General features: G+C 49.1%; 1 protein-coding gene across 5 annotated transcripts in view; it reads right to left on the bottom strand.

Moving 5' to 3' along the window:
• Window positions 1-429: 429 nt before the first annotated feature.
• Window positions 430-25,392, bottom strand: part of LOC117892145 (protein Shroom) — a 54,359-nt gene continuing 29,396 nt past the window's right edge. For 3 of the 5 annotated variants that reach the window (XM_034798186.1, XM_034798185.1, XM_034798187.1), the window contains exons 6-10: window positions 24,308-25,337; window positions 24,037-24,239; window positions 1,370-2,855; window positions 1,048-1,305; window positions 430-976 (exon numbers count right to left, since the gene is read on the bottom strand). In XM_034798186.1, coding sequence (XP_034654077.1) covers window positions 713-976; window positions 1,048-1,305; window positions 1,370-2,855; window positions 24,037-24,239; window positions 24,308-25,337 — 3,241 coding nt within the window. In that variant the 3' untranslated portion in view covers window positions 430-712. Of the gene's footprint in view, window positions 977-1,047; window positions 1,306-1,369; window positions 2,856-10,939; window positions 11,068-24,036; window positions 24,240-24,307; window positions 25,338-25,392 lie in introns of those variants that run through there. The other 2 variants (XM_034798188.1, XM_034798189.1) reach the window with 2 other exon arrangements.

The raw sequence follows: 25,392 nt of genomic DNA, 5'->3' as shown, positions 1-25,392 counted from the left end.
TTCCTGTCGGATCAGGACATGGCATGCCTCCTGGCGAAGGTACGAGTCTCCTGTATCGCTTGAGTCCATCAAGGACCACAAGGACTTCAGGATATGGCTGTCCTACGCTATTTTGTAATTGGGAACTTTTCAGCCTGAAAGAATGCTATACTTTTGAGAACAAAAGCAGCCCCCAAAAGATACTTCAGTTTATTGGCCTCTGCCCCTGACACGTCTCTGCCGCGACTCTGCCCTGACTCTGCAGTGTGTGTTTCTAGGGGAGGGTGGCGAGCTAAAGGAGCGTGTTGGCGTGAGTAGTGTTGTTGATGTAGATGACAGATGAAGAAAAAATGTAAAATTTGACAAATAACCGCTAAGTTGCAGATGTAGTACTGAGTGCCGGGTATAAAAGTTGTGACGCGTAAGAAGCGTCTCACACGTCCCTTCTCGTTTTATTAATGCATAATGTTTATCTTTGCTTTGATAATTATGTAAAAAATGCTTACGCTTAGGCGGCGACCGATACATAGAATAATTAACCTACAAGCTAGTTGAAAATCACAAATGAACATACAATTAAATCATTATAGTGTGGGCGTTGAAATGAAGCACATCTTTTTAAACTAATACACATTGCGGACGGCTGGATAATTCTCTCGTGCGGCTCTCAACTTTGAGTTGACAGCTGGGAAAATTGGCCGGCAGTCTGCTGAGGGGCAGGCAGTCTGCAAACTTAGCAATCGCTTTGGACTAGCGCATCGGTGAGGGCGCCCAGCTGCTCCTCTCCGCCCTTGATCCTGTCGGCCAGGTCGCGTGCATCGGCAATCAGCTTGGCCTTCATGTTGATAAAGTAATCGTAGTCTGCGCACAGATCAGCGCTGAGATGTTTGCCCAGGAGGCCGGCAATGCTGCTGCCGCGTCGATCGATGTCCGCCTTGAGGCGCTGCGCCTCCTCCAGCTGCTCATACAGTCGCGTCCGCTTCGATTCCAGCACGCTCTGTGGATTGCAAATGGAAGAGGCATAAGTTAGCAACAGTTCACATAAGGTATGGCCATGCGGGCACTCACCTTATCCTGCTGACGCGTTTCCAGACTGCATTCTGTATGGGAGAGACGCTCGGAGAGGGACAGCAGCAGACTTGTGATGTGGCCCACATCGTCGATGTAGGTCCGGAACTTGGACGCCTGGCTGGGGCGCACACTCTCCGCCAGCTTGGCAAACAATTCATGGCCCAGTTTGTCGTTCGTCGCGCACTCCTCGCCAATGGTTTGCTGCTCATGCTTGAGGGCGCCAATTTTTTGGTTCAACCGTTTGATCAGCTCATCCTGAATTGGGGATTACGTGTGGATAATTAGTAGAGGAAAGGCTTCAATGCTGCGGAGTACTCACCAGCTTCTGTTTGATGACATTCGCTCCCTCGCAACTCGCATCGCCGAGCTGCAGCTCCACGCTGACCACCTTGGTGGTCTCTGGCGCAGCGGTGGCCGCCTTCATGCGCATCAGGGTTGAGGTGCCCACGTCCCGCTTGGCCAGGCGCAGCGGCACATTCGGATTGTACAGATTGCTGACGTAGTGGGAGGTGGGCTTGCAGCTCTTTGGTGTGAGGATGTCGACGAGCTTGTCGTTGGGCGCCAGCAGCTTCAGCAGCTCGCTGCTCAGGTTCTCGTAGTCCAGCTCAATGGCCTGACGCTGGCGCGGCTGCAGTGTGGTCCGAGTCTGCTGCTCCTCCCGTCCCGCCACCAGATCGGTGTCCCTGTCCGCCAGCTCATCCGTTTGGCAGGCCATGTCCGTGGTGCTGGGCTTGGCACTGACCATCAGCACGAGTTCGCTGCGCTGCATCAGCTGCAGACCTTCGATGGCCGCAGCCTGCACTTCGATTGGTTGCTCCTCGACGGGCGGTGGACTGGGCGGACTGGGCGGTGGCTGCAGCGACAGCGCGAGCTCTGTGCTGGGACTGGGACTGTGATTGGCCAACTTTGCGCCGGTGTAGCCAGCCAGCAGGCCAGAGTCGCAGAGGTGCGCGGACATGAGCTGCGACTGCAGCTGCGTGATCTTCTCGATGTTCTCCCGCAGAGATTCCTGGCGGTTCATCGCCGGCTTGGGTGCGTTCGTCAGGGTGGTGCTGATCACCTCGGCGCGGAAGATGTGCGCCTCGGGTGTAGGAACCGTGTTCGCATTCGTTTTGATAGGAATTATGCTGCACTCCAGCGAACTGTTGTGCGAGCTCAGGCTGCAGTCCGAGTTGGAAGTGGCCGGCGAGAGTCTCGGCGGTGTTGGGGTCGGTGTGTCGGTGGGTGTGGCCGTGGGCGTTGGCGGTGGCAGCATCGCCTCCTCCAGCGTCGTCTCGAGGTCATGGACGGCTTGCTTGAGGTCCACATGCGACTGGGTCATGAGATGTTTTTGCTGTGCGGGCAGCAGGACGGATGTCTGCTTCACGTCGTACGACTGAGATCTCGTGTAGTGCTGGGGCGGCGTCGCCTTCCCGTAGCCGTGTCCCAGTGGCGGCGTGGAGTATCGCTGGCCCCCATGCCCGGCCATGGCCTGACCATAGATCATGGTGTAGTGAGGGGCGGCATTCGTGGGCGACTTCGTTGCGAGGTTATTGTTGGAGCCGTACCGCAGCGTCACGTTGCCCTCTCCGTTGGGGGAGCCTGGCTGTGGCTTTGTCGGCTGCTGCTGCAGCTTCACGCCCAGTGGCAGGACATCGGGGAGGTTGTTGGGCAGCTTGCCGCCACTCACCGCATAGCTGGGCTTTGAGTGCGCCACCAGATCCTCGTTGGAGGTGAGCGTCAGCTTGTAGATGCCATGGTCCGGGTCCGTGTTGTTCAGCTTATCATGGCTCTGGCGCGGCAGATACTTTGCCTTGGAGGTTGATCTGCAAGAGAATCGAGCCGAAATCACATCATTAGTCGGGCTTTGGGTGTAGCTGCTTGCTGCGTGCTGCAACTCCTGGGTAGGACCAGCGGAAATGTCAGCTCTCGGGGCGGGGTCATTCGTGGGGGTCAGCGGCAGTAGCTGCCACGATTTGGCAACCGCAACCGCAAAAAGAAACCAAACACTCGCCTGCCTCATTAATGCAAATGCGGGAAAGACAATCTGGACAGATGCTAATTGAATCCTCAGAGCCGCTCAGCGCTCGGCGCTCAGCTCTGAACTGGCAGTGCAGCTCAGTGCTCCCTTGTCTCGCAATCTTTATCTTTGGGCACCCACATACGAGTATGCACATCATACAGTTTCGTTGGGGATGGGTATGGGGAAAGCGCGGAGTGAGAGACAGCCGCAGAAATTATTCTGTGCACGATGCGCGGAGACGACGGCGACGACGACATTTTGTGTTAAGTAAAATGATTTCCAAGACAAAGCCCCAAAAAAGGTGAAATAAAAACGAAAGTGAAATGTTTACAGTGCAATTATAAAGAGTTTTATGTTTCAGCCAAGACAAAGTCGTTCCCCGTGCCCGTGCCCGTGCCCTGGGCCCTCATTTTAGTGTGCAAAGCGTATGACGAGGGGTACATGTCCGCAGTGTCCGCATGTCCGTATGTCCGTTTGTCCGCTTCCCTGAGAGATCACTCCTCACTGCGCTCTCTCCCCCGCTGACAACTTTCAAAAGTGCTAAACTAATTCGTTAGCTGTTTTCACTCTCTTGCTGAAAAGATTTTGTAAAGATTTTTGTGTAGATTTTCGCGGGTTTTTGTTTATTTGCGGTTCGGCTTGGCCACCCCCAGTCTGTGGGCTAAAAGCGCTGGCGTGTGTTGACGCCAAAACGGTCTATTGCCAAAAAGTTTATTGTTATTACTGCATATTACATACACACATAAACAGACGTATAAGTGTGAGTATGCTTGATGTAGTTTTGCATCTGAAGAAAGCCGTCGAAGAAATGTTGTCGCATTTGCATAAATTAAGAGCAGTCGGTCGGTGGGAGAAAGAGTTGTTCGGGTAGCGGGTAGCGGGTAGCAGCACAATTTTGGACTGGCTTACATCACAGAGCAGGCGCACCAGCAGCTAGACAAAACAGCTGCGGCAGCTGCAGATGTACATAAGTATCTGTGTGTCTATGTTGAGGCCAGGCAAAGGCAGATGCAGATGTACAGACATACAGACACATCTCTGGTGGCTCTTTTCATCGGACTAGTTAGCATTTGCATAAGCGTCTGTTCGGCTATTCATCCCCTCCGCCCTCATTTCGACTGCCTCTTCCTCACTTTCTTTGATGGCACGGGAGAGATGGTGCTAGAGGGAGAGAGAGAAAGAGCCAGACGGGGGCCACTCGCTGCTGCCTTTCTTAATCACTTCCGTTCGCGCTGCCTTTGCTGTTAAGTAAGATGAAAAGCAGAAAATGTGTTGCCAATTTTGGCCAAGACAAAAGGTTTCCCAGCTTCAAGCTGTTCAAGCTGTTGCATTAGCATTTGATTTGCATACCAACTGAGAGTAACACTTGAGTGTAAGTCTATCAGCGTATGACATCACAGAGAGCAGAAGATGATCCAAGAACAGAGTGGAGGGAGATATCTAAAGTACAGCTTAACACAGTGCAACACAAACAGCAGCGATAATGCTTCATATCTGTTGGTTACCATCGTGTAATCTCTGCCAAGCAACATACAGATAAGACCTTGAACAGCGGACAGCAATTGTAATCCCCCACCGAGAGAGAATTCCTCCTTTTCTACTCCAGTCTCGAGCGGCTGACATAAGCCTATTACCGCGGCGGCAACACACACCCTCGCCCAAATACAGTCATAACTCCCAATGTATTACACCTTCATTACGATTATGATTCACATCAATCTCTGATTTATGCCGAAATCACAAATCCGAAATCAAAAATAGCTCTCTGGATTTTGTGCGTTTTCTGCGCCCGCTAATACTTATTGTATAATAAGCGATAATGCTCTTTCGGCGGTGCCCCCCCAAAGACAATGACAAAGATATCGAAAGAGAAGAGAGAGAAGAAAAGAAAAGAAAGGGTCAAAAGAAATGTCCGGCCGCTGATCAATTGGACACTGGGGCACTGTGGGCCATTGGGGCACACAATTAACGCATATTTTATTTATTAAGCTGCGCGCGGGGCGTTCCATTTTGTGTTTCGTGTTATGTGATGCAAATTATGAATAGCAAAAGGCAAACGGCAACCGGCAACGGCAACGGCAAGGGCCATGGAAATGTTTGATAAATTGCTTGGGGATGGGGTTGCATAAGTGCCTTACAAAAATTATAAATAAATAGATGCGAATGTAAACCGTTAGCTGCGATGCGATGGATCCACCCGCTGTTGGTGGGGTTCAGTGGCACTGCAGCGACACTGCCGCCTGGAGAGCGGTGGGGTGGCTGCTGCGGCAGTGTCGTGTGGGGTGCAGAAATCTCCTTGGTCAGTGGCCTCTGCGCTGCGTGGCGGCGGCGCATTGCGTATGCCGCACTGCAACTGCAACTGCCGCACTGGTGGCAGCAGCTGCCACAACGAACTGCCAACTACTGGCGCCGTTGTTGCACTATAATTTCTGATCGGCAAATATAACGAGCTGTTAGCCCGTTTGCCCGCTTGCCCGTTGCCGACTAGTTTTCGGTTGATAGTAAAAGTATTTTATTTAAATATGCCGACTACGACAAGCGCTTCGAGCCGAGACGCATGGAAATCACGTTTTTAACATCTCGTCTTAACATTGGGCCAAAAACCCAAGCGGGGAGGGCAGGGAGGCGGCCAGAGAGGGGGAGGCAAACAAATGCTCCTCGCGGTTGCGATGGCCGCTGTTACGGGCTGAATGTTGAATGTTCAACATAAACAATCTCACAAGCTCAGCCGAAACTGAGACCTGCAAACCGGATTGTCGGCATGGCATCGCATCGCATCGCATCGCACACATTTTCACTTGCCGCAAAATGACGTCAAGTCAACATAAAACAACAACAAAAACACAGTGGAAACAGATGGTCGGTCGTCAGCTTTCTTTGCGGGGACTTGCACCAGAGGAGCAGCACGAGGAGGAGGAGGAGTAGCTGTGTGTCGAGTGGAGGTCAACATTGCAGCCAGAACAAATCGCTCAATGCACAGAGGCAGATGGAGAGGCATGCAACCTGCAGATGCTCGACCGGGCCAACAGACTCTTTTTCTTCTTTGGTATTTAGGCAGCGAGAGAGAGAGAGAGAGAGAGGGACAAGCACGCATCATCGTCCATCAAACTATGCCATAAATTTCTCTTGGAAAACTTCAAGTAAAACACAAAAAGCAACAATGCAACAATGCAGTGGCAACAGTGGCAACAGCAGTAAGAAAAAACAGAAAAGAAAAGTTCTCTTTCTCTCTCTCAGCCATTGAAAGTGGCTGAATGTTGAATGCTGGCTAAGTGGCTGACCAGCTCCTCCATCCATCCACTCTCCCTATCTGCTGGCTCCATCTGCTGGTTGCGATAGATCGCGGCCTCTTCCCATTCCCACCATGAGAATTTACTCTTACCAATCTGCTGCTGCCGCTGCTGCTGCCGCTGCTGCTTCACATTTTCCCCAGAAAACTTTTCCCTCTGTGTTAATCCCATCTTCTGCCTCGTGATCGGTCTTCAATTGCCGGGCAACGAGCCTCTCTCCGCTCTCCACTCTGTGCTCTGTGCTCTTGGCTTCTTGTTTTCTTTTCTAATGCTGCCGCTACTGTTTGCTTGGATGGAGATATCTGTTGTGTCTCGGTCTGTGGCTGATTGTTGCCTGGCTGTACGCTCAGCAATAATTATGATCCATTAATTCTGGCAGCAACACCAGCAATGATGATGCCTTGTGCAATATTTTTAATGTAAAATCGATTTAATGGCGCTTTTCGCTTGAGGGCCTCCTCCAGCCAGCAGACTGCTCCTCAAACACCAAAAATAGACAAACTTGAGAAATGCAGCAGCAGCTGCCCCTGCCCCTGCCCCCTGCCCCGCGACTCCTCTCCAGCACTGCCTCTGCCCATTGAAAGTGTCGAAAGTAGTTGGCCGCTCGGCCTGTCCCATTGAAACGGGCTGGGGCCGAACCGGGGTAATTAACTTGTGATGTCTAAACGGTGCTGCCAGCACCAGCCCATCATAATTACAGCTAAAAAGATGCCTGCCACCGGGGGGCAGAACCCCAGCAAGCAGAAACAGTAGCAAGAGCAGACCCTGCCCTGCCCTGCCATGCACCACATGTGCCTCCTGCCTCCTGCCTCCTCCTCTGCCTGTGGAGCGCCTCTGTGCACTCGGCTACGACAGTAACAAGCTTGTAAATATTACGGCTGCCACCCCTTCTAAGTAGCAGACTCTCTCTAGAGTACTCATAGACTACTCGCTGATGCTCTGCCTTTTGCTTTTGCTTTTGCGACTGTGTGGAAGAGTATTCAAAAGAGAGAAGTCACTTTCCCAGAGAGGCAACATTTAATTTTGTTACAATCACCATAAACATATTATTCAGTCGAGTGCGGGCCTTTTGTCTGTCTTGTACATACGAGTATAAATCTTTGCATAGGGGACATCAGAGGAAGTTGTAGATGGTCTGCCGATGGTGCATTTGGGGAGGTTGCGGGGGCTGGCTGGCGGCTAATATCCGCGACACATCTGCCAATGACATTTTCACTCTCAGCCCACTTGGCATATAAATTGTATGGCAAAGCAACAGACACAAGAGACGCTCGTTCGGGTCCAAAACTTGTATTGCCCTCAGGCGCATGCGCAACACGTCCGCCATGGCCGGATCAGCAGTTAGAGGGGGAGGCAGGCAGGTTGTAAGCAGCGGATAGGGGGCACGGGGCAGGTGCACGGCACTGACTACAAGTCTTTGAGCCATTTTTGTGTTTTTTTAGATATTACACAAAAGCCGCTCTCCGATCTCCGGCTGTCCGTTGTCCGCTGTCCGTTGTCCGCTGTCCCGGTGTCCGCTGGCCGCCGCCGAATGCCAAAGTGTTGCGGCCATTGAAGGAACTGCCCTGAATACGGATTTCTCATTGTTTTTAGCCAACTAATTTCAGTCGAAAGAGAGCAAAAGATAATGGACAAAAGTGTGAAGAGGCACACACACACACTCGCACACACACTCGCACACACACTCGCACACACACTCGCACTCTACTTGTACTTGTTAGCCAAGATCCGGCGGTACGCTTGTCCGCTTCGAGCGGGAGACAAAAATAAAAGAAAAGAAAAGCATGCGAAGCGGCACTTAATTTCTTAATCGCACAAAACATTTCCCAACACAAAAAGTGAGCAAAAGACACTGCAAGAAGGAGAGGGAGAGAGTGAGCCAGCGAGAGAGAGAGAGTGCCAAAGAATTTGTGTAAATTTTTAATGATAAAATTTATTAGGGAAGTGTCTTGGCGGGATAATAAATTTCAGGGGAACCTTCATTAGCTTTTAATTGCAAACGAAAACTTGATGAAATGCAATTTTGAGAACTGGAAATAGCAGGATGATGTCACAAGTATGTAGAATGCAGAAGTGCAGCGAAACAGAGGAGGATACTGGGAGTCGAGTGTGTGGGAAACCATTCAGTGAGATCATCAGCCATGCCAACAGTAGATGCAGACATAAGTACACGTACCACAGATATTTGTGGATGGAGATTATAGATAAGTTCAAGTACACTTTTGGGAACGAAAGTGAGAGATTGATGAATGATCATTGGCTTGACGGGGGGACATGCTTCGCGGCAATTTAATTGGTCAGAGCAGACCCAGACCCAGACCCAGACCACAGCGAATGTGACCTTTAGCATACATATTAATGGAGCATACACAATGATATTCGCATTTATTCTGAGCCAAAAGGAACAGCAACCAAGGCTGGGGCCAGCCATCAGCATTGTTAATTAATGGACACGAACTACAAGTCCACAAATCTATCTGCAAATGACTTTGTCTCGATCGATCCGCGTTGGATTGGTTTCAGTGGGGCAGACAGACTCTAACTGAATTTGCATCAATCAGCAATTATTTATGCAAATTCTCGTTGCCAGAAGTTCGCAGCAAAGAGTTCGGGAAATTCTCACGCTGCTGGCAAACACACAGAAATTCAGAATTCCGAATTGAGCTGTAGTTCCCCAATCGATTGATCGATTTCGGATGGCAATTTCGGTACGAGGGGGAACTCGGGCGGTTGCTACTTCTATTGTTTGTTGGTGTCACGCGCCTCCCCCCCTGCTGCTGCTGGTGACATCACAAGGTGGTGGCCTCGGAATGGTCTGCAGAATGATTCTAAACAATGGAAAACATTCGGGGGAAGCCTCTCCTGCTCTCCTCCACTTATGCGCTACAGTAAGTATTCCATTACAAGGTCAAAAAGAATCATCTTGGATTTTGGGTTGGGTTCTTGGCGCCCTTTGTCTGCGTGGAGATCTTTGAGTGTTGCCAAAATGGTTCTTTGTTAGTCTGAAAATATTCTTAGGTACACCGCAAGTTTTGTGCTGAGCATTTGTGGAGCGGAACACCCAATTCACAGACCCAATTCAATTTCAATTCCAATCCCAAGCCACAGCCCGACCCCAAACCCATAGCCAGACCCAGACCCAACCCACGCCCACACTCCTCTCTCCCAGAGGTTGGGACTGTTTACAAAACCTTGGACATGGCGATCTCGAGCGTTGCCCCGTTGGTCTGCCTGATGAGTGGCACTCCTAGCTTTTGTGTGTTGGGGGCACAGCCAGAGCCACAGCCAGAGTCAGAGCCACTGCCAGAGTACAACGGAATAAAATGAAATACAGAAATACATCCGCGTATTGTTCGCCTCGCTGCCAGCCAGCCAACTGCAGTTAGGGGCTTTGATAATTAACGGTTTATTGATAAAAGATACACACGGGTAATGGCGATCCACCAACACCAACATCAGCATCAGCATCAGCATCAACCTCAACATCAGTGCGATAATCGTGTGCCCAGGCAAGCCTTCTCCTGAGCCAGACTCACAGCTGATCATCAGCGTGGAGATGGATCTACGTCCGCCTCTCAGCTGCGAGACCTTTCTACCTCTCCTCTGTCAACCGATCTTCCCTTCCCCACCACCTCCTCCCACTCTCCGATGCTAATGTTCATGTTTTGAGGCCCGTTCCGTAGTTGCTGTTCGTTTGGGGCTATCGTGTGGATTTGATGGGCGTTGCAGTCACAATCACAGTCCCTGTCCTCCCATCACTGTCTCGCTGGCTCGTCATAACCATAATTCTCCAAATCTCTTTTCATTTCTTCTCCTTTTGGGGGGAGGGCGAAGACACAACAAACCAAAGCGTGAAATTGACATTCGCCCTGGCCCCCAAAAACCTCTCCCCGCCTGCCGCTCCCTGTCGCTTCCTGCAGCCAGCACGCTGATGTTCAACGAACTCTGCATAATAATAATGATAATAATCGACAAATGTTCGCCGTTGTTTGGCCACTTGCAGGTTTTGGGGATGCCGCAGGACAGGAAGCATCCAGCCAGCCATCCATCGATGGACGGTTGTCTCGCTTTCAGTTTCTTTTTTGGATTTTTGTCGCAGCCAAATGGGCTGTACCGGACCGTGCCCCGAAATTGGTTAAGAGGAAAACGCAAACATTTGGCATTCATTTGGCGGTGCGCTGATCGCGTGCAGCAGCCGCTTCGGCTTCGGGCCTGGCCAACTGTGAATGCCAAGAGCAAACGGGGGAAAACGCAATTATATGGCCAACAAAATAACGCAAAAACAAAAACGAGATCAAGATTTGACGATGCCACGGATTGCGTTTTCAAGGTTGTATTCGAATTGGGATCCGTTTTTGTATTCGTAGCCTGCCGCTTGTTCGGTATCGTTTTTGGGATTGCATTTGCCCAAGTTGGGAGCTGCAATTAAAAGTCATAATCATATATGGCCAAGGAAACAAACGAGAGCAGGCGGCAAGCCATTTCACGCATTCCAGCTGCGCCTCTTCCCCGGGGAAATGGCCTGACAATGACACCAAATCGTGGCCGATCTTTTGCATTATCTTCTGCCTTGGCTAGACATTTTTGATGACTTTACCTAAACTTGAGATGTGGAAACCATTGAGCCATTGTCCGGCCAGAGTGCGGGAATACAATTCAATAACGAACGGCTATACTTGGGGGCACGCACCGACGATCGGTTCGCGAAATAAATCAAATAAATAGCCGAAAAATGAGACAGCGACACCACTTTTCATTGAACAAAACAAAACTGAAGGCACTGCTGGCACGGCTGGCGAAATACGCAATTTACATTCAGGCAAAAACAAACACAGTGACAAGCAGGCAGAGAGAGAGAAATAGAGAGAGAGAGGGACCGAGAGAGAGTGTCATAAAATGGTGTGTGCCATCATCGGATTGGAAATAAACCACCAGAATAAAAGTACAAACAAATTTCGCGAGAGAAAGAAAATGCAAGGGATTTAACAGAACTTTGAATGCTCTTCTTTTAGGTTTGAGAAAATTGCTCATGCGAGAAGTGAGGAAATATTTCGATGTGAATGCATCTTCAGTAGCAATAGCTAAATTATTTATGTCAGTAATTGGGTAAGATTTGCATACAATAGATGAACGGAAAGATGTATAAATGGAATATTTGAATAGGTAATTGTACACGTAAGCATGTGATCAGCACCTGTAGGAAAAGCTCGCTCAGAGACTCTCATTTGTTCAGGGTATGCAATCGGTTCTCAAATTGCCATCGTTTGAAGTGATAAGGCAAATAAGCTCTTGCCACAAATATGAATCAGTGGGAATAGGGAACCTTCTGCCATGTAAACAGAAATATGTACATTCAAATATGTTTTTCTTCCTCGAAGCTCCACACAAATCATTGAGGAAAACGAGAATGAGAATGAGAATGAGAATGATCGGTCGCAAGAATGGGAACGAGCACAGGAGAAGGAAGTCTTGGGAGAATTAGAATGTGGCTATAAATAAATGGCATAATTCAGCTGAACAATTTATTTGGCAACGATGACAACGGAGACACGATGGGAAGATATGGAATGGGTTTAGATGGGAGATGGTAGATGGGGAATGGGCACTGGGCACTGGGGATGTAGACGACACATGACAGAGGCGCCGTTCCATTTACACAGATTCTTGGGCTATGGGCATGGGAATGGGCATTGAAATGGGACAACTGCACAGGCGATGGGATGGCTGCAGCTGATTAGCCAACAAATTAGAGGCCTGCCTGTCTGACATATTTGTCTTTAATAAATGTGTGGCACTGTGGCTCGGTTTTCCCTGATTTATGCACTGCGGCTGACCCAAAATGTTCTCAAAACTAAAGAGCAAATACATATATAATCGCATGATTATCTTTATATATACATACAATGTATGCAGTGGAATGCTGATTGTCTTTGGGCGTTTGTTTGGTTTTCCTTATTTATATTTATGATCTGCCATCCGCAATCCACAATCGGCTCTTGCAGGCTCTTGCAGCTCTTTTGTGCCATTGGAAATTGAAATTTGTTCGCTTGGGTTTTGCATTTCATTTGGTTAAATTGCAAATTGCTTGGGTTTGCTTTGCTTTGGTTTTGTCCGTGAGCTAAGGGAGTTGATTGAAAATTGTTTACCAGAAGGTATGCACTCCACTCCTCTGGATGCACTCCAGCTTCCTCATCATCTTCCTCCCTTTCTGTGGGTTGGTTTGTTTTCCCTGAAGAACGTGCAAGAAGAGGCAAGCCGCAAAAGGCCAGAGAGTGCGCGGAAGGGCACTGCAGGACGGACGGGACAGGGGATCGATGCATATTTGTGGTCTTTGTTTTCTTTGTTGGGGAATTCGTCATGCGATCCACAAAGGCAATATGCGGCGCTGCTTAGTTAACGCTTTGCTTTGTCCAGGGATCAGAGGAGGACCCCAGAGAAGAGACCCTGGCCTGGACTGTGTCGGCCTTGAGGCGGCGGCCACGTACGAAAGCAAAAGCTAAAGCAAAAGAATCCCCCACCTCGAGCGCATAATAATGGCCGTGTGTATGTGGCCGTGGCTTATGGATCTGTCTCAGAGCAGAGGGGGAACGAGCAATCATTGATTGCATTTCATTTGCCCGTTGCCTGTTGTTCTCGCTCGCCGCAGCTCATTTGCATTTGTGGGAATCAATCATTGGCAGTTGTCTAGGCAGCGGGACACACAGACAATGTCTAGACTCGGGCCTCGGAGAGTTATTAAAGCCCCTCTGCGAATGCACACGAGCAATGCAATGCCAAGTGCATGTGATCATCATCATCATCATCATCATCGTTTCGGTGTGTGTTATAAAACATGCAACTGGCAATAATGATTGAGCACAAGGCAGACCACGACTCGTACTGGTTGACAATCAACCCGAACGGGGGACGGACAGCAGCCAGTCAACAGCCGAACAGCTGACCATGGCCGAATCCGAATGGCCATAGAAGTAAATATAGAAACAGATGCACTGCCTCGTCTTGCATTTCAATTGTGGCCCAGACACAGGAGGTGCCAAAAAAAACAACACCATCCAAATTATTGATACACTTTTTATCTAACTTTTGCCTGTCGTTTGTGGTTTGGTTTCTGAAACGAAAGTGAAAGCATTTAATATGCATAATGCACACAACTCTCCACCTCCCGCTCTTTCATTTCGTTTCAATTTAAGTTTATTTCACTTTTTATTTGCCTTCAAAGTGAGTCGCGACGCCGCACATTTAAATGACAATTTCTGAAAGCATTTTTCAATTGAGATTCCCCCATTCCGATTCCCATTCCCATTCCCATTTGAAATGGAGCGAACGTCGAAGCGGCAATCACAATTTTTGGTGTCAATTTGAGTTCTATCATAAAACGGAATTGCTTTTTAAGTTTTCTCATCACTACGATCTGTCTCAGGCCGAGGCCTAGTGCCCGTTGCCATTGCTGTGGGTGTCGCTAATTGAATTTCCACTCAGCTCCGCACTCCACTCCATCCCCACTCTGCTTCACGATGTTTGGGCCTCTTAACGGCACTTTATGGCTGGACACAAATGTCGCAAATGTGATCTACACGTAGACCCATAAAAATCTTTCCAACAAATTTAAATATTGATGAAGCAGCCGCAGCAGGCGAACGATCCATCGAGCGACCATTCGAGCGAGTTCTCATTGCGCAACAGAGAATTTGTTTCAGTGCTGCCTGCCCCGAGTGAAATTTATGCAAACTGCCTACAGATTTTCGGAGTGTTTCGGGCCTTCCTCTCTTTCGTCCAAGAATAATTGCAGGCACGTAATTTAGCCACGAAGTTCATTGACAGTGACAGTCATACTCGTACCTTACAGCCGCCGCAGCCGACACGCCCGATTGCGTTGCGTTGCGTTTGCGGTTATCGACTTGGCCATTAGCTTGGCACTGGCCAATAGCCACTCCAGCAAGGCAGCGGCAGAGGGAGAGAGGCAGAACTTTCCCATGGCCACAGCGCAAGACGCAATATCAGACAAGAGCCAATGCAATCGTTCAGTGATTTACCACAGCATTACCCTATAAGCCCTGACACAACCCTCGTGACTTGGGTATCGGTGGGTTTTATTTATTATACACATTTGTGCCTAAGCCTGTTCTTTACATGTTAAGTATAACGTATTTCACAAGTCTGTAACTATTCTTGTTTGATTGGCACATGAAATCATCAAAAGATTGCTCAGGAAGCAATCTCCATTTCAATTTCGATTGGTTTCAAATCAAATCTCTATTCCCAAGTCTGGCTCAAACTTCGCACAAACCACCAAGAAACCCTTTCCATTTCCAAGTTTATTTTGCCAAACCGAAAACCTTCCCAGGCCAATGAGAAATTGTTGCGTTTAAGAGTACGTACAATAAATGTATGTAAAAAATGTTAATTGCATTACATTTTAGCCGAGAGAGGTGGGGGAAAAACCCCCAGCAATAAAAAGTAAACCAAATTAGGCAAACAATTGAAACATGCGCTTTGTGGCCGTCCCGTCCCGTCCCGACCCGTCCCGAACCCCCCGGGAAACCCGGCTGCCAAGTGCTGCTCCGATTTTAATTTGGGTTTTCGGACGGTTGTCTTTGGCTTTTGGTTTTTTGCGCATGTTTTGATTTTTATCATCTGGGTGGGTTGGCTGGCGGTGGGTCTCTGCTCTGCTCGTCCAGCCAGTGGTTTTCATTTGTTCATGACGCGCGTGACCCACTAAAAAAGGTTTTTTTCGATGCTTTTGTTTTTGTTTTTGTTTTATTTGTGTCAAAGCAATTTTCGTGCATGGCTCAAGAGCAGACTGAAAATCGAATCAGGCCCAGGCCCAGGCCCAAGACCCTACGGGAGGAGGAGACCCCAGCCGATGCCCAATCGGGTTTCTACAGTAGCCGCCAAGCAGGAAGCAGCCAGAAGACTTATTCACCTCTCGGCCACTTGGCGGCTCATAATTATTAATTTTTATACGTGTTTGGTGTTTGCTGTTCGCTGTGCTGTGCACCATCGTCTGATATATCATCTGTGTCTGGCGTCCGAGAAATTTTCGTGCTATAAAGTTAATTTGTGAAATTTTCAGTTGCTTCTTAATGATTTGCGTGGCTTGGCATGGGCGCTCAGTGCTCGGCGCGTGTTTCGGCCGCCTCTGCTGGCCACGAAATCAGAAGGAAGTCGGCCGGCAGTCGGCAGTCGGCACTCGGCCGGAGGTTACTGGAGCGTTTAGCCCAAGACTTATGATTTTTGTTCGTTGGTCGTTTTGTTTTTTATTTATTCATTAATATTGTGGCTAATTGAATTTGGCTTTGGCTTTAGCTACCATAATTTCGTCTCTCCCGACATGACGCTGACCTTGCCACCTATCCCTATGTAGCTGGCCGCAAAGTATGTTTATGCCGGTGCCGTGAGCACATCCGTCGACCCCATCTCTGCCCCCTATCTGGCCGAGAAGAAATGTATGCCAAATGTTCTTAACTTGAACTCGATCGCAGACTGCAGATCGCTTGACAGAGCAACTCATTTGTGGTTGGCCCGCACCTGTAGCGTCTTCTGGCGTAGGCAGAAGTGCTGCTGCTTCCTCATCCATTGTCTCTCTGTTCTTGCCACATTTGTTTGACTTTTTGCGGTACTTTGTCTGCCCGCTCGACTTGAACTTGCTGCCGCTGCTGGTGGTGGTGGAGGAGCCCGCAACTTCTACTATCTGTCTGCTGAATACTGAACAATGTGAACCGTTGCTGTAATTATACTCTGCCCCGCAGCTCCAGCAAGCCACACCGCTGTTCGAATGCCCATGGATTTTGACAATATCCACCCCAGGGGGGGAGCGATTCTACTTCCTGGTAAACCAGTGGAAAAACAAGACGAATTCCCTTCAGAACTTTCTAGGAAAGTATTCCCTTTGATGTACATTCTTTGCATGCATTCATAATCAACATTTATGCAGAGCTTTTCCCCAAGTAATCATCATCCTTTCTTTCTAGAGCATTTCACAGTCGCTTCTTAATGGAATTTCCCCACTGGCCCGCCTTTTGTCACTGCACTCAGCATTTAGCTTCATTTGGCTTTTTGTTCTACATACAATACGAACACTTTGTGTGTGGATATTTGTTTGTGTATGCTCTGGTCTGGTCTGGTCTGGCTTTATGCAGATAGTTGTACCCGACAGACCCGAACAGTCTGCTCGTTTTCTGTGTTTTTTGTTCTGTTTGGATCGCTGGATGAGTAACGAACCCCTGGCCCGTTCACTTTCAGATAAGTTGGGAAAGTAAAGAATCCACACCATGCCACGCCACGCCGTTCATTTGTAGAACAAAGCTCACAAAAAACCAACACAGAAATTAAAAAATAAATTACAATTGCAATCGCAGTCGCAGTCGCAGTACGTAGGTTGGGTTTTGTTTTACGCTTTTTACTCCCCCTAGTAATACTTTTTGTTTTTTGTGGAGCGCTGCCCTTTGTAGTTCGAAGTTCTGTGACGTTGGCTGCCCCCACCTGTAGGGCAGAGAGGGTTCAGAAAGGTTCCAGCGCGATAATGTGGAACTTTTAACGTGTCGTTTGTGGCACCAATTTGCATATGCCCGAGCAGTACTCAACCCAAAAGCTTATCCACTCTATATACTCCATATGGCAGGCAGTACACGTAGTCATGGATCCCGAGTAGTACCCCCAAACACGAGCAATCGAATGTCGAGGCAGACTCATTAGAGAACAGCACTAAAGAACCTCCCAAAAACTATAACGATTCACGTTTCTATTCCACTCTTTCTCTCTCTCTGTTTTATGATTGTATCTAATTATCATAAATACAGAAGAGAAGCAGCAGCAACAGCAGATTGATTGATTGTTGGATTCAACTTTTGTACGCAAGCTAATAGAACCCAACATGTCGTAACATGAACGCTCTGCGATAACAGAGCGCTGTTAACATACACAGAGCTCTGTTAGCAGAAACAGAGGAGCAGAGAGAGAGAGAGAGAGCGAGCGAGCGCTTCCGTGAAATTCCGAATTTCGTTGCCTTTTTGTTGTACGTTATCTCACTTTTTTATTGCTGTTATTCAAATTGTCAATTTGTCAGCGCCGTTGATTAACAAATGGCATTTTTATACATTTTTATTAAGACTGAATTATGGGGCTGCGTGCATGTACTTCATTTGCTCTTCTTGTTCTTCTGCTGCTTTCGATTGATACATCCGAATAATAAACGAATGGTTTATATACAGTGTACATATAAATATACGCACAGATATTTGTTCAAGTGTTGCCGATAATTTAGCTTTTGGCTGGCAATAAAAATAGTCGCGAAATGGCCCCAAAAAAATAAATGTGGGTTTTCCCCGCCGCTGTCGCCGACCTGAATAGGGCGAAAAAGAGCTGCAAACAAAACGAAACCCAAGCCCCAATAGAATCCAACAGATTTGTGTACAGAGGAGATGCTAATTGAAAAGTCTTGACATCTGTGGCAATGGCTGGGGCTGGGGCTCCCTCCAATTAGCATTGAACAAATCACAGAACACACTAATCAAATCGGAGCAGATCTTTGGGCCATTCTTCGCTGCCTTTTTGATTGCTTTTACAAGTTTTCCACAGCGAATCGATTGGCAATGAAAAACTCCGACACTCAGCCCACAGTAAACATTGATTGTTTGGCCACAATAACCATAGAAATAAACATTTTAGCCCTGCGAATGGCACACACCACACAAAACAACACCACAGCAACGAAAATCAAAGTTCCCTCGAAGGTCGAACTAATTTCATGGATCTGCTGCTGCTGCTGCTGCGGGGGGTGGGGACTGAACTCAACTCAAGATCTATCGCAATCGTCCGAAATTCTTGTCGCCGCTTTGATATTGTAAAATGTTTATTGATTATTTCTTTTTTCTTTAGGTTTCTGTTTACGCTGTTGCCTGGCAGTTGTTGCGGTTCGAAAAAGCCAAAACATTTTTACTCGTACACAGCGAATTCCAGTTGAAATTATTTCGTGCGAAGCCTCAATAAAAAAAGAGCCATTCGGCATTGCAGAATAATATTAAAGTTTTTTTTGTTGTGTCGCAGCAATGCTGTACCCTATCCGAAAGAGGTGTATATATGTATATCTGTTTAGCTACCAAATTTCACCAAGATTCTACGATATTTAAGGGTAATTCTTTCATTCCGTTGGGCTATTCCCATAGAAAATTCACTCTGCGAGTCGCACAGCAGTCAGCTGCTGTCCATCACTCACAGACACACCTTCTGCTACCACTTAACGGTGTCCTCATTTTCATCAAGGCACTCCAGAGGGTTGCAACGACACCAAAGAGTCGCTTCTGAGGGTGACGACCACTCAACCGTAGCAGCTGGGCTCTGTCACTGGCCCATGGCCCATGGCTATAACCGGTTTTAGCCACATTTTGCCCTGGCAGCAGACAAAGGTCCTCATTGTTCTCATTCTGCCATAAACTCGTACGATGGAAATCGATAAGATCTTCGCACTGATAGCCAGCAGTGCAGAAGTTGGGTCTTCGGCTCTGTGCAAAGTGTAATTCAGACAGCACTTTTATGGCCCGAATGTCAATAGATCTCATTATGAATTATGGCGAATGATTTGCTTTGTTGACGCGTGTCTTAGCCAGACATCAGATACACACACACACACACACACACACACACACAGTTGCAGAGCGAATCCGAATCCGAATCCAAAGACAATTTGGCATGGTAGGGTAACCGTTTGCGGGGCAGGCGGCAGGAAACGTGCTTCAGTTTTGCACCTGCCGCCTACGTGGCTGCTTCCCAAAGGGAATGGCAGTAATAGGGAAAGAAAGACGAAGAAAGATTGAAAAAGAGCACGAGGACGGTGGATGGCAGACGGTGGAGAGGGAAGCAACAGCAACAGCTGTGAAAATTTATCAGCTCCGCTAAGTATGCGAGTTGGTCGGACTGTTGGTCGGTCGTAAGGTTAGGCCACAGTTGCTGAGGAGACGGAGTCAGAGATCCCAGCCAGTTGGCAGCAGCAACTGTCGTCATTAGCGGAGACGCAAGGCATTGAGCATGCTAAATATGGTTCCACTGAAGTTAGCCGACACACAGAGACAGACAGCGGCACAAACTAGTACAGAGGCAGGGGCAGCGCCGCAACACCAGGCAGCAGCAGCCTGATCCAATCGAGACAGCAATGCAGCCAACAAACGACTTACATACAGAGCATAGTTTGCTCGTACTCGATCGAGAGATCTTGGGAAAAACTACTCCTAACCAGTAAGAACGCTTTGGCCACATTCCAGCTCGAATCTATCGCGCTAATGGCAGCCGAATACTAAGTGGAAACTAGTTTTTGTCACTTGTGGTTTTAATAATTACTCGATTGCAATGATTTTCGAGAGATAATATCCATCCAGAACCTAGAAAACAAATACCAACAATTACTTTTTTGCAAGTAAGAAGAAAAAGTGTGCCTGGTGGCAGTCAGGTTTCCCGTTTCATTTGCCAACTAATGAAGTTCCCAGAAGGTCCCAAGTGCGGCTGACTAATCGGGAAGTGTTCTAGTACTAAAACCGACCCCCTGCTTATCAGCGCTGAGATCATACAAAATAACTGACCACCGAAGCAAGCAATTGTGTTGATGTTTACCTTCTGATTCGAAATTTGCCGCCGAACACCATTTTCATGTGATGGACGGTATCCAATATTGTGAAATCCAATATGACTGAAGCACACACACACGCGCACACACACCCACAGGGGGGTATAGAGTTGGGGGAAGGTACAGATGCCGATACCGGATTTACACACACGGAGAGCGAGAGCGAGAGAGAGAGAGAGAGAGACACTGACGACGGCGCACAAGTGACAACAAAATAAGGTAAAAACTTTGCGTGATATCTTTCTCCTCTTCCTTTTGGTTTTGTTTTTGTTTGTCCGTTATTTGTGCAAATTGAATGCAACTCTTGGTCTGTCCGTTGGCCCCCGTTCGTCGCCTGTCGTCGGCTGGCCTAACATTTGAACCCGCGCTGCGCTTCGATTGAACTTCCTTGTCGGCACTCGGCAGTGTTTCGCTTTCGTTTGGGTTCGTTTCGATTTGCTGTATTTGTTTCTGTATTTGTTTCTGTATTTGTTTCTGTGTGGATTGTGTATTTTTGGTTAGCAGGAAGTTAACGCGGCTTATGCAGTCGATACACACGTATGCAAGTGTCACGAGAGTTTGGCATTTTTAATTGCCCGATTATCGAATGCAATTGATTTACTTTCGTTGGGGATTCACGCGCGCATCGCCTGTCAGCACCATTCGTACGTCCGAACGCGTCCGCGGTTGCCAATCGTTTGAAGTTAAGGCCCAGCCAGCACCAGCGTGCCACAGCCAACAGCCAAAACCAGTCGGAACGTGTACTTGTTTTAAGAGCAAAAGAGTCTCGGGGCAGGGAAGAGCGCAAGCGCAAGCGCGAAGCGGAAGAGTCAGCCCATACTGGGAGACTTGTTTGTATTCATTTTACATGTAATTTTGCCCCGATTGTTATGATTTTTGGCTACCCGGTAGACAAGAATGTTCTTAATGATTCTGTATTCATAGTTTTGTCATATCCCGAAATTCCTGAATACCACACAGTTTCGCAAGTCACCTGAAGCCGGTTCAACTCCACCGGCTCGAAGAGAGCGAAGAGCAAAGAGAGCCACCAGCAGCATAGATACCAACAAACACTAGTCACTGGCTAGGAATTCTATTAAAATAATAAAGCGGGAATACACCTTTGGGTTCTTGGCCTCTTTTATAGTCGCGGGTTATTTATGGCCCCATAGAATTAGGCGGATTCTTGCCATTTATTGCATATTTGCAAGAGATTAAAATTACCATCGAAACTACTTTAATGGTCGATCGGACAAGTGCCGCCTCGCTCTCCACGTCTCTCTCTCTCTCGCTCGCTTAAGAGCATGCTCTTTATTTTGAAGAGAGCGTTGTGCATGTTCTCTCTCTCTCTCTTGCGTTTTCTCTCTTAACTTTTAACAGCACAAAAGCATGTTACAGTTTTGGGACATTGCAGCATGTAGAATTCGTGTACAAGCCGTGTAAAATTTACAATTGCAGGTTTGTTCTGCCCTTAAAAAATAAATACAAATATTTGGATCTGCATTGGAATTAGAATCGTCTGTAAATTTCGGAAACGGAAGTGCAGTCTATGCTTGGCAACTGCGGGTAAAACTTTTCTACGTTTCTGGCCGTGTGATGTCGCCACGGAGCCATGTAATTGTCATGTACTTAGTGTCTTACAATAAAAGATTTCTTTTGAATGTGGTTGGTATCTTGTTTTTGCTAGCCAAATGTCTTTGTTCTGTGTCTATTTTGTTGCAGCGCAAGCAAAGCCATAAATAGATATTCCTGTTCTCTGTAATCATGATATTTTGTGGCTCAAGTGTGCCTTTTAGGTCTTGTCAAAGCCTTTGGGCACAAATCCATTAAATTCAATCACCTTTTGTTCGATTTGTTCGATTTGGCAAGCACTATTACACGCTGTGTATTCTCTCATCGGGAAGGCAATCTGCTTTGTCGCTGTTGCTGTTTCTATTGCTGTTGCATCGTCATCGTCATCGTCATCGTCGCCACAGCAAAGCGAGCAAAGTTCAATCGATCATTGTGTGTGGTGCTGTCGATATTTAGCTGGCGATAGCGGCCCACAAATTATGGCAAACACTTTGTTAAATGTTGCTGCTCTCCAGCGACTGCCTGCATGCCTGCATGCCTCCCTTCCTGTCTGCCTCCCTGCCTGCTTTCTGCTGCCTGCTGCCTGCTGCCTGGTGGCATACAATGTCTCGAACGTCGCTGCTAATCATGGCGACTGCATCGCCAGAGTCGCGACTTGTGGCTCTGGATAAATTGAATTGTCTATTGCATTGATTTGTTCGAGTTGCGAGAGTGTGTGTTCCTTTCTTGCTGGGCTGGCAACATGGCGAATGAGTGATTTATGGTGCGCATACGACGCGTGGTCTGTGGTCGACAGTTAATTTGAAAATAATACAGCCCGCAGATCGAGCCATCGAGCCATCGGGCACTCGAGCACTCGGGAGTGTTGCCAAATTGCCAAAAGAGAATTAATTCACCAAAATGCCTGCACTTTACTGCGATTTTGGCGCTGTCAGTGCGACGGCTGTGCGAGGCGATAATTAGAGTTCCTGTCAAGAGAACACATGGCACATGGCACATGGCAGGCACACCTCTCTAGGGACGGGGGCTTGCAGTTACAGTTCGAGTTGGAGATTTCAGTTGGAGCTGGAGTGTTGCTCTAATTGAAGTCCGCTTTTGGCGGACAAAGCAGACGACAGACCGTGTGCAGGTGATCTCTTTTGGATCTGTTTCGGACGGGACGTCGGGCTGCCCTTTGCTCTATTTTCAGCACGCCAAAAACTTTCAAAATGCAAATTAGGCACGTTCGTTCGTTCGTTCGTTCGTTCGGTGAACGGCATTTGAACCCACTCTGGTCTCTGGTCTCTGGACTCTGGAGCGGGAAGCTCTCCTCCGACGACAAGCCCATTTACAAGCCATTGGGAGGCAGTCAGCCAGCCAGCAACAGCAAGCCGAAGTTTGAAAACTTTGCCACAAATTGTGTCAATATTTGTCTCGTGCTGAATGCTGCAGCGTTGCATACTGGATAACTGGATGCTGCCGCTGCCGCTGCAACAAATCGTGCCGCAAAGGTCTCCTCCGGTGTCAACGCCAAAGCCAACGAAAAAAACGAAAACTAAACACAAAAAAAAAACGACATACAGGAAAAACAAAAACAAATCCCCACCGAGAAAACATGACAGGCCATAGAAATTATTGAACATGCGGGAGGGGGACAGCGGGGACAGCCACAGAGTGTGCCCAGATTTACAGAGAATAAAATATTGATCCACTGATCGTGCCACAAACAGCAACAGCAACAGAAACAGCAACAGAAACAAACCCCCAACCCACCCGAATGTGTGGCTCTGAGTTATCTAATGCTCGAAATTTGGGTGCGATGCCCAAACACAGTGACTGCAAAAAGTATGCGCTAATGAACTGTGCGGCGTTCATCTATCAATGTCAGCGGCCACAAGAATGGACCTTTTGTCCCGCCTGCCCCACAGATACATTTTCGATATTCAATTTGATTGGCTTTTACCGCCACAATCAGAACAAAGAACTCCAGGCCACTCCGGGGTGGGGCTTGGAGAGGGGTTGGTGCTGCTGCTGCCCACACGCCAAAGGAGCCAAAAGCATAAATTGTTGCCACAGTTGACACATTTTGTGCGGGGCCAGCGCTCAGGTGGCGGCGGCGGCGGCAGCAGCAGCAGCAGCAGCGACTCTCGTTTAGCGTTTCGGCGATTGGCAATTGGATCCAAGTGGGGGATTTAGTGGGTCGAAAGCGAAAGTCTCTGGCTCAGTGATCGGCCTGGCCTGGCTCTGGTGGCATGGTCTGTTTCATAATCCAATTAAGCATTAGGCGACAGCTGATTGACGGGCCCCACAGGCCTGGCTCTCCTCCGATCAGCCGCAGCCTCAGCCGCAGCCTCAGCGTCAGCCTCAAAGGAAGCAGCTCATTAGATCACCAAATCATTGAGGCCTGAGAGCTACCGTTCCACGCACTCGATTGAACGTTAATTGGATTCGATAAGGTCAAGAACAAAAGGCCCACAGAGAGGGCACACCCAGACTCTATGCTTGCTGGAACAAACGATCCTTGGACTAGAGAGACTCTCGGCACTCACCCCTTCTCCAGATGGCTCTCCAGATTGCTGGCAATAATGTTGTCGTTGGCCGCTGTCGTGGGCCGTGCACGCGGCAGCAGTGGCGGCGGCACCTGTGGCGCCACAATAATATTTTCGAGAATGGGCTGGGGCGGCGTGTGATGCGGACGCTTGCGATTGTTGGTGGGCGCCAGATTGGCGCATCCATTGGCGAGATGTTTGTGCTGCAATCAGAGAATCAGAAATTACAATTCGATTGTCGGGTAGTTGGTAGACGGCAGACGGCACCCACCTGCAAGCTCGTTGGCTTCTTGGGCACAAGGGGAGGCACCTTGGTGGCTGGAACTATACTTCGAGCTGTGGCTGTGGCTCCAACTGCAACTGTGGCTGGTGGCGGCGCGTAGGCTGAGCGACGCGTGGATGCCCCTGCGAAGCTGTTGCGACGATTGGGCGATGGCGGTGGGCGTGGCTGGAGCACTTCCGGCGGCGGTGGCGGTGGCAGTGGCTCGTCAAAGGTGTAGCTGGTGTCTAGCTCCGCCCCGAGCGGCGGCGGTGGCAGATCGGGCGAGGGCACACGCAGATTCGGATGCTTGGGCGGCCGCTCTGGCGCCTGCTGCGGCTGCGGCTGCGGCTGCAGTGGGTACGCGGCATGGCGATGCTGCTGCGGATGGTGCTGCTGGTGGGCCAGAGCCGCCGCCTGCTGCAGCAGCAGCTTGTCCCGCATCGGGGCGTACTCCGTGGCCGAGGAAGTGCGCCGCGCGGGCATGGCCACGCGTCCGCGCGGTGGCGGCGGCGGCGGCGGCATGCCACAGTCGTTGAACGAGAGCTTCTCCGCACTGCTGATGTTGCGTATGCTCGGCGGCGGCACCTTCGCCTGGTGCAGCTCCCGGAACTCGGCGTAGTCCGAGGCGGAGCTGGAGCGCCGCAGAAGCGTGGGCAGCAGGGAGCGGGAGCGCGGCGGCGGCGGTGGCGGCGTGGGCGAGCTGCAGCCACTCGACGACGAGGAGCCCATCGTGACGGGACTCAGGTTGTTCGGCAGCGACTTGCGCTCCACGTGCAGCGCCTGGTAGGACTGGGAGTGTGGACGCAGCAGCTGCTGCTCCTCCTTCTGCTGCAGCTGCTGCCGCTCCACGTACGACTGCACGGCGTTCTTCTGCAGCGCCTTCAGCGCGGGATTCGACAGGCGATGGGTCTTGCTGGGCTCCAGGTAGGCGAACTTCGGCGGCTCAATCATTTGGCTGCGCTCAAAGTCGTTGATTCTCTCGGCCACCGAGTGCCAGGTGGGCTGGACAGCCGCTCCAGCTGGCGTTATCACAGGTAGTCTGTCAGCGTAGGGAGAGAGAGAGAGAGATTAGCTTTCAGGGAGAGAGCTACTCC

Source organism: Drosophila subobscura, chromosome E (assembly GCF_008121235.1).
Source record: "Drosophila subobscura isolate 14011-0131.10 chromosome E, UCBerk_Dsub_1.0, whole genome shotgun sequence".
NCBI lineage: Eukaryota > Metazoa > Arthropoda > Insecta > Diptera > Drosophilidae > Drosophila > Drosophila subobscura.
The sequence above is the reverse complement of the archived record's forward strand: the minus strand, read 5'-3'. Positions and strand labels throughout refer to the sequence as shown.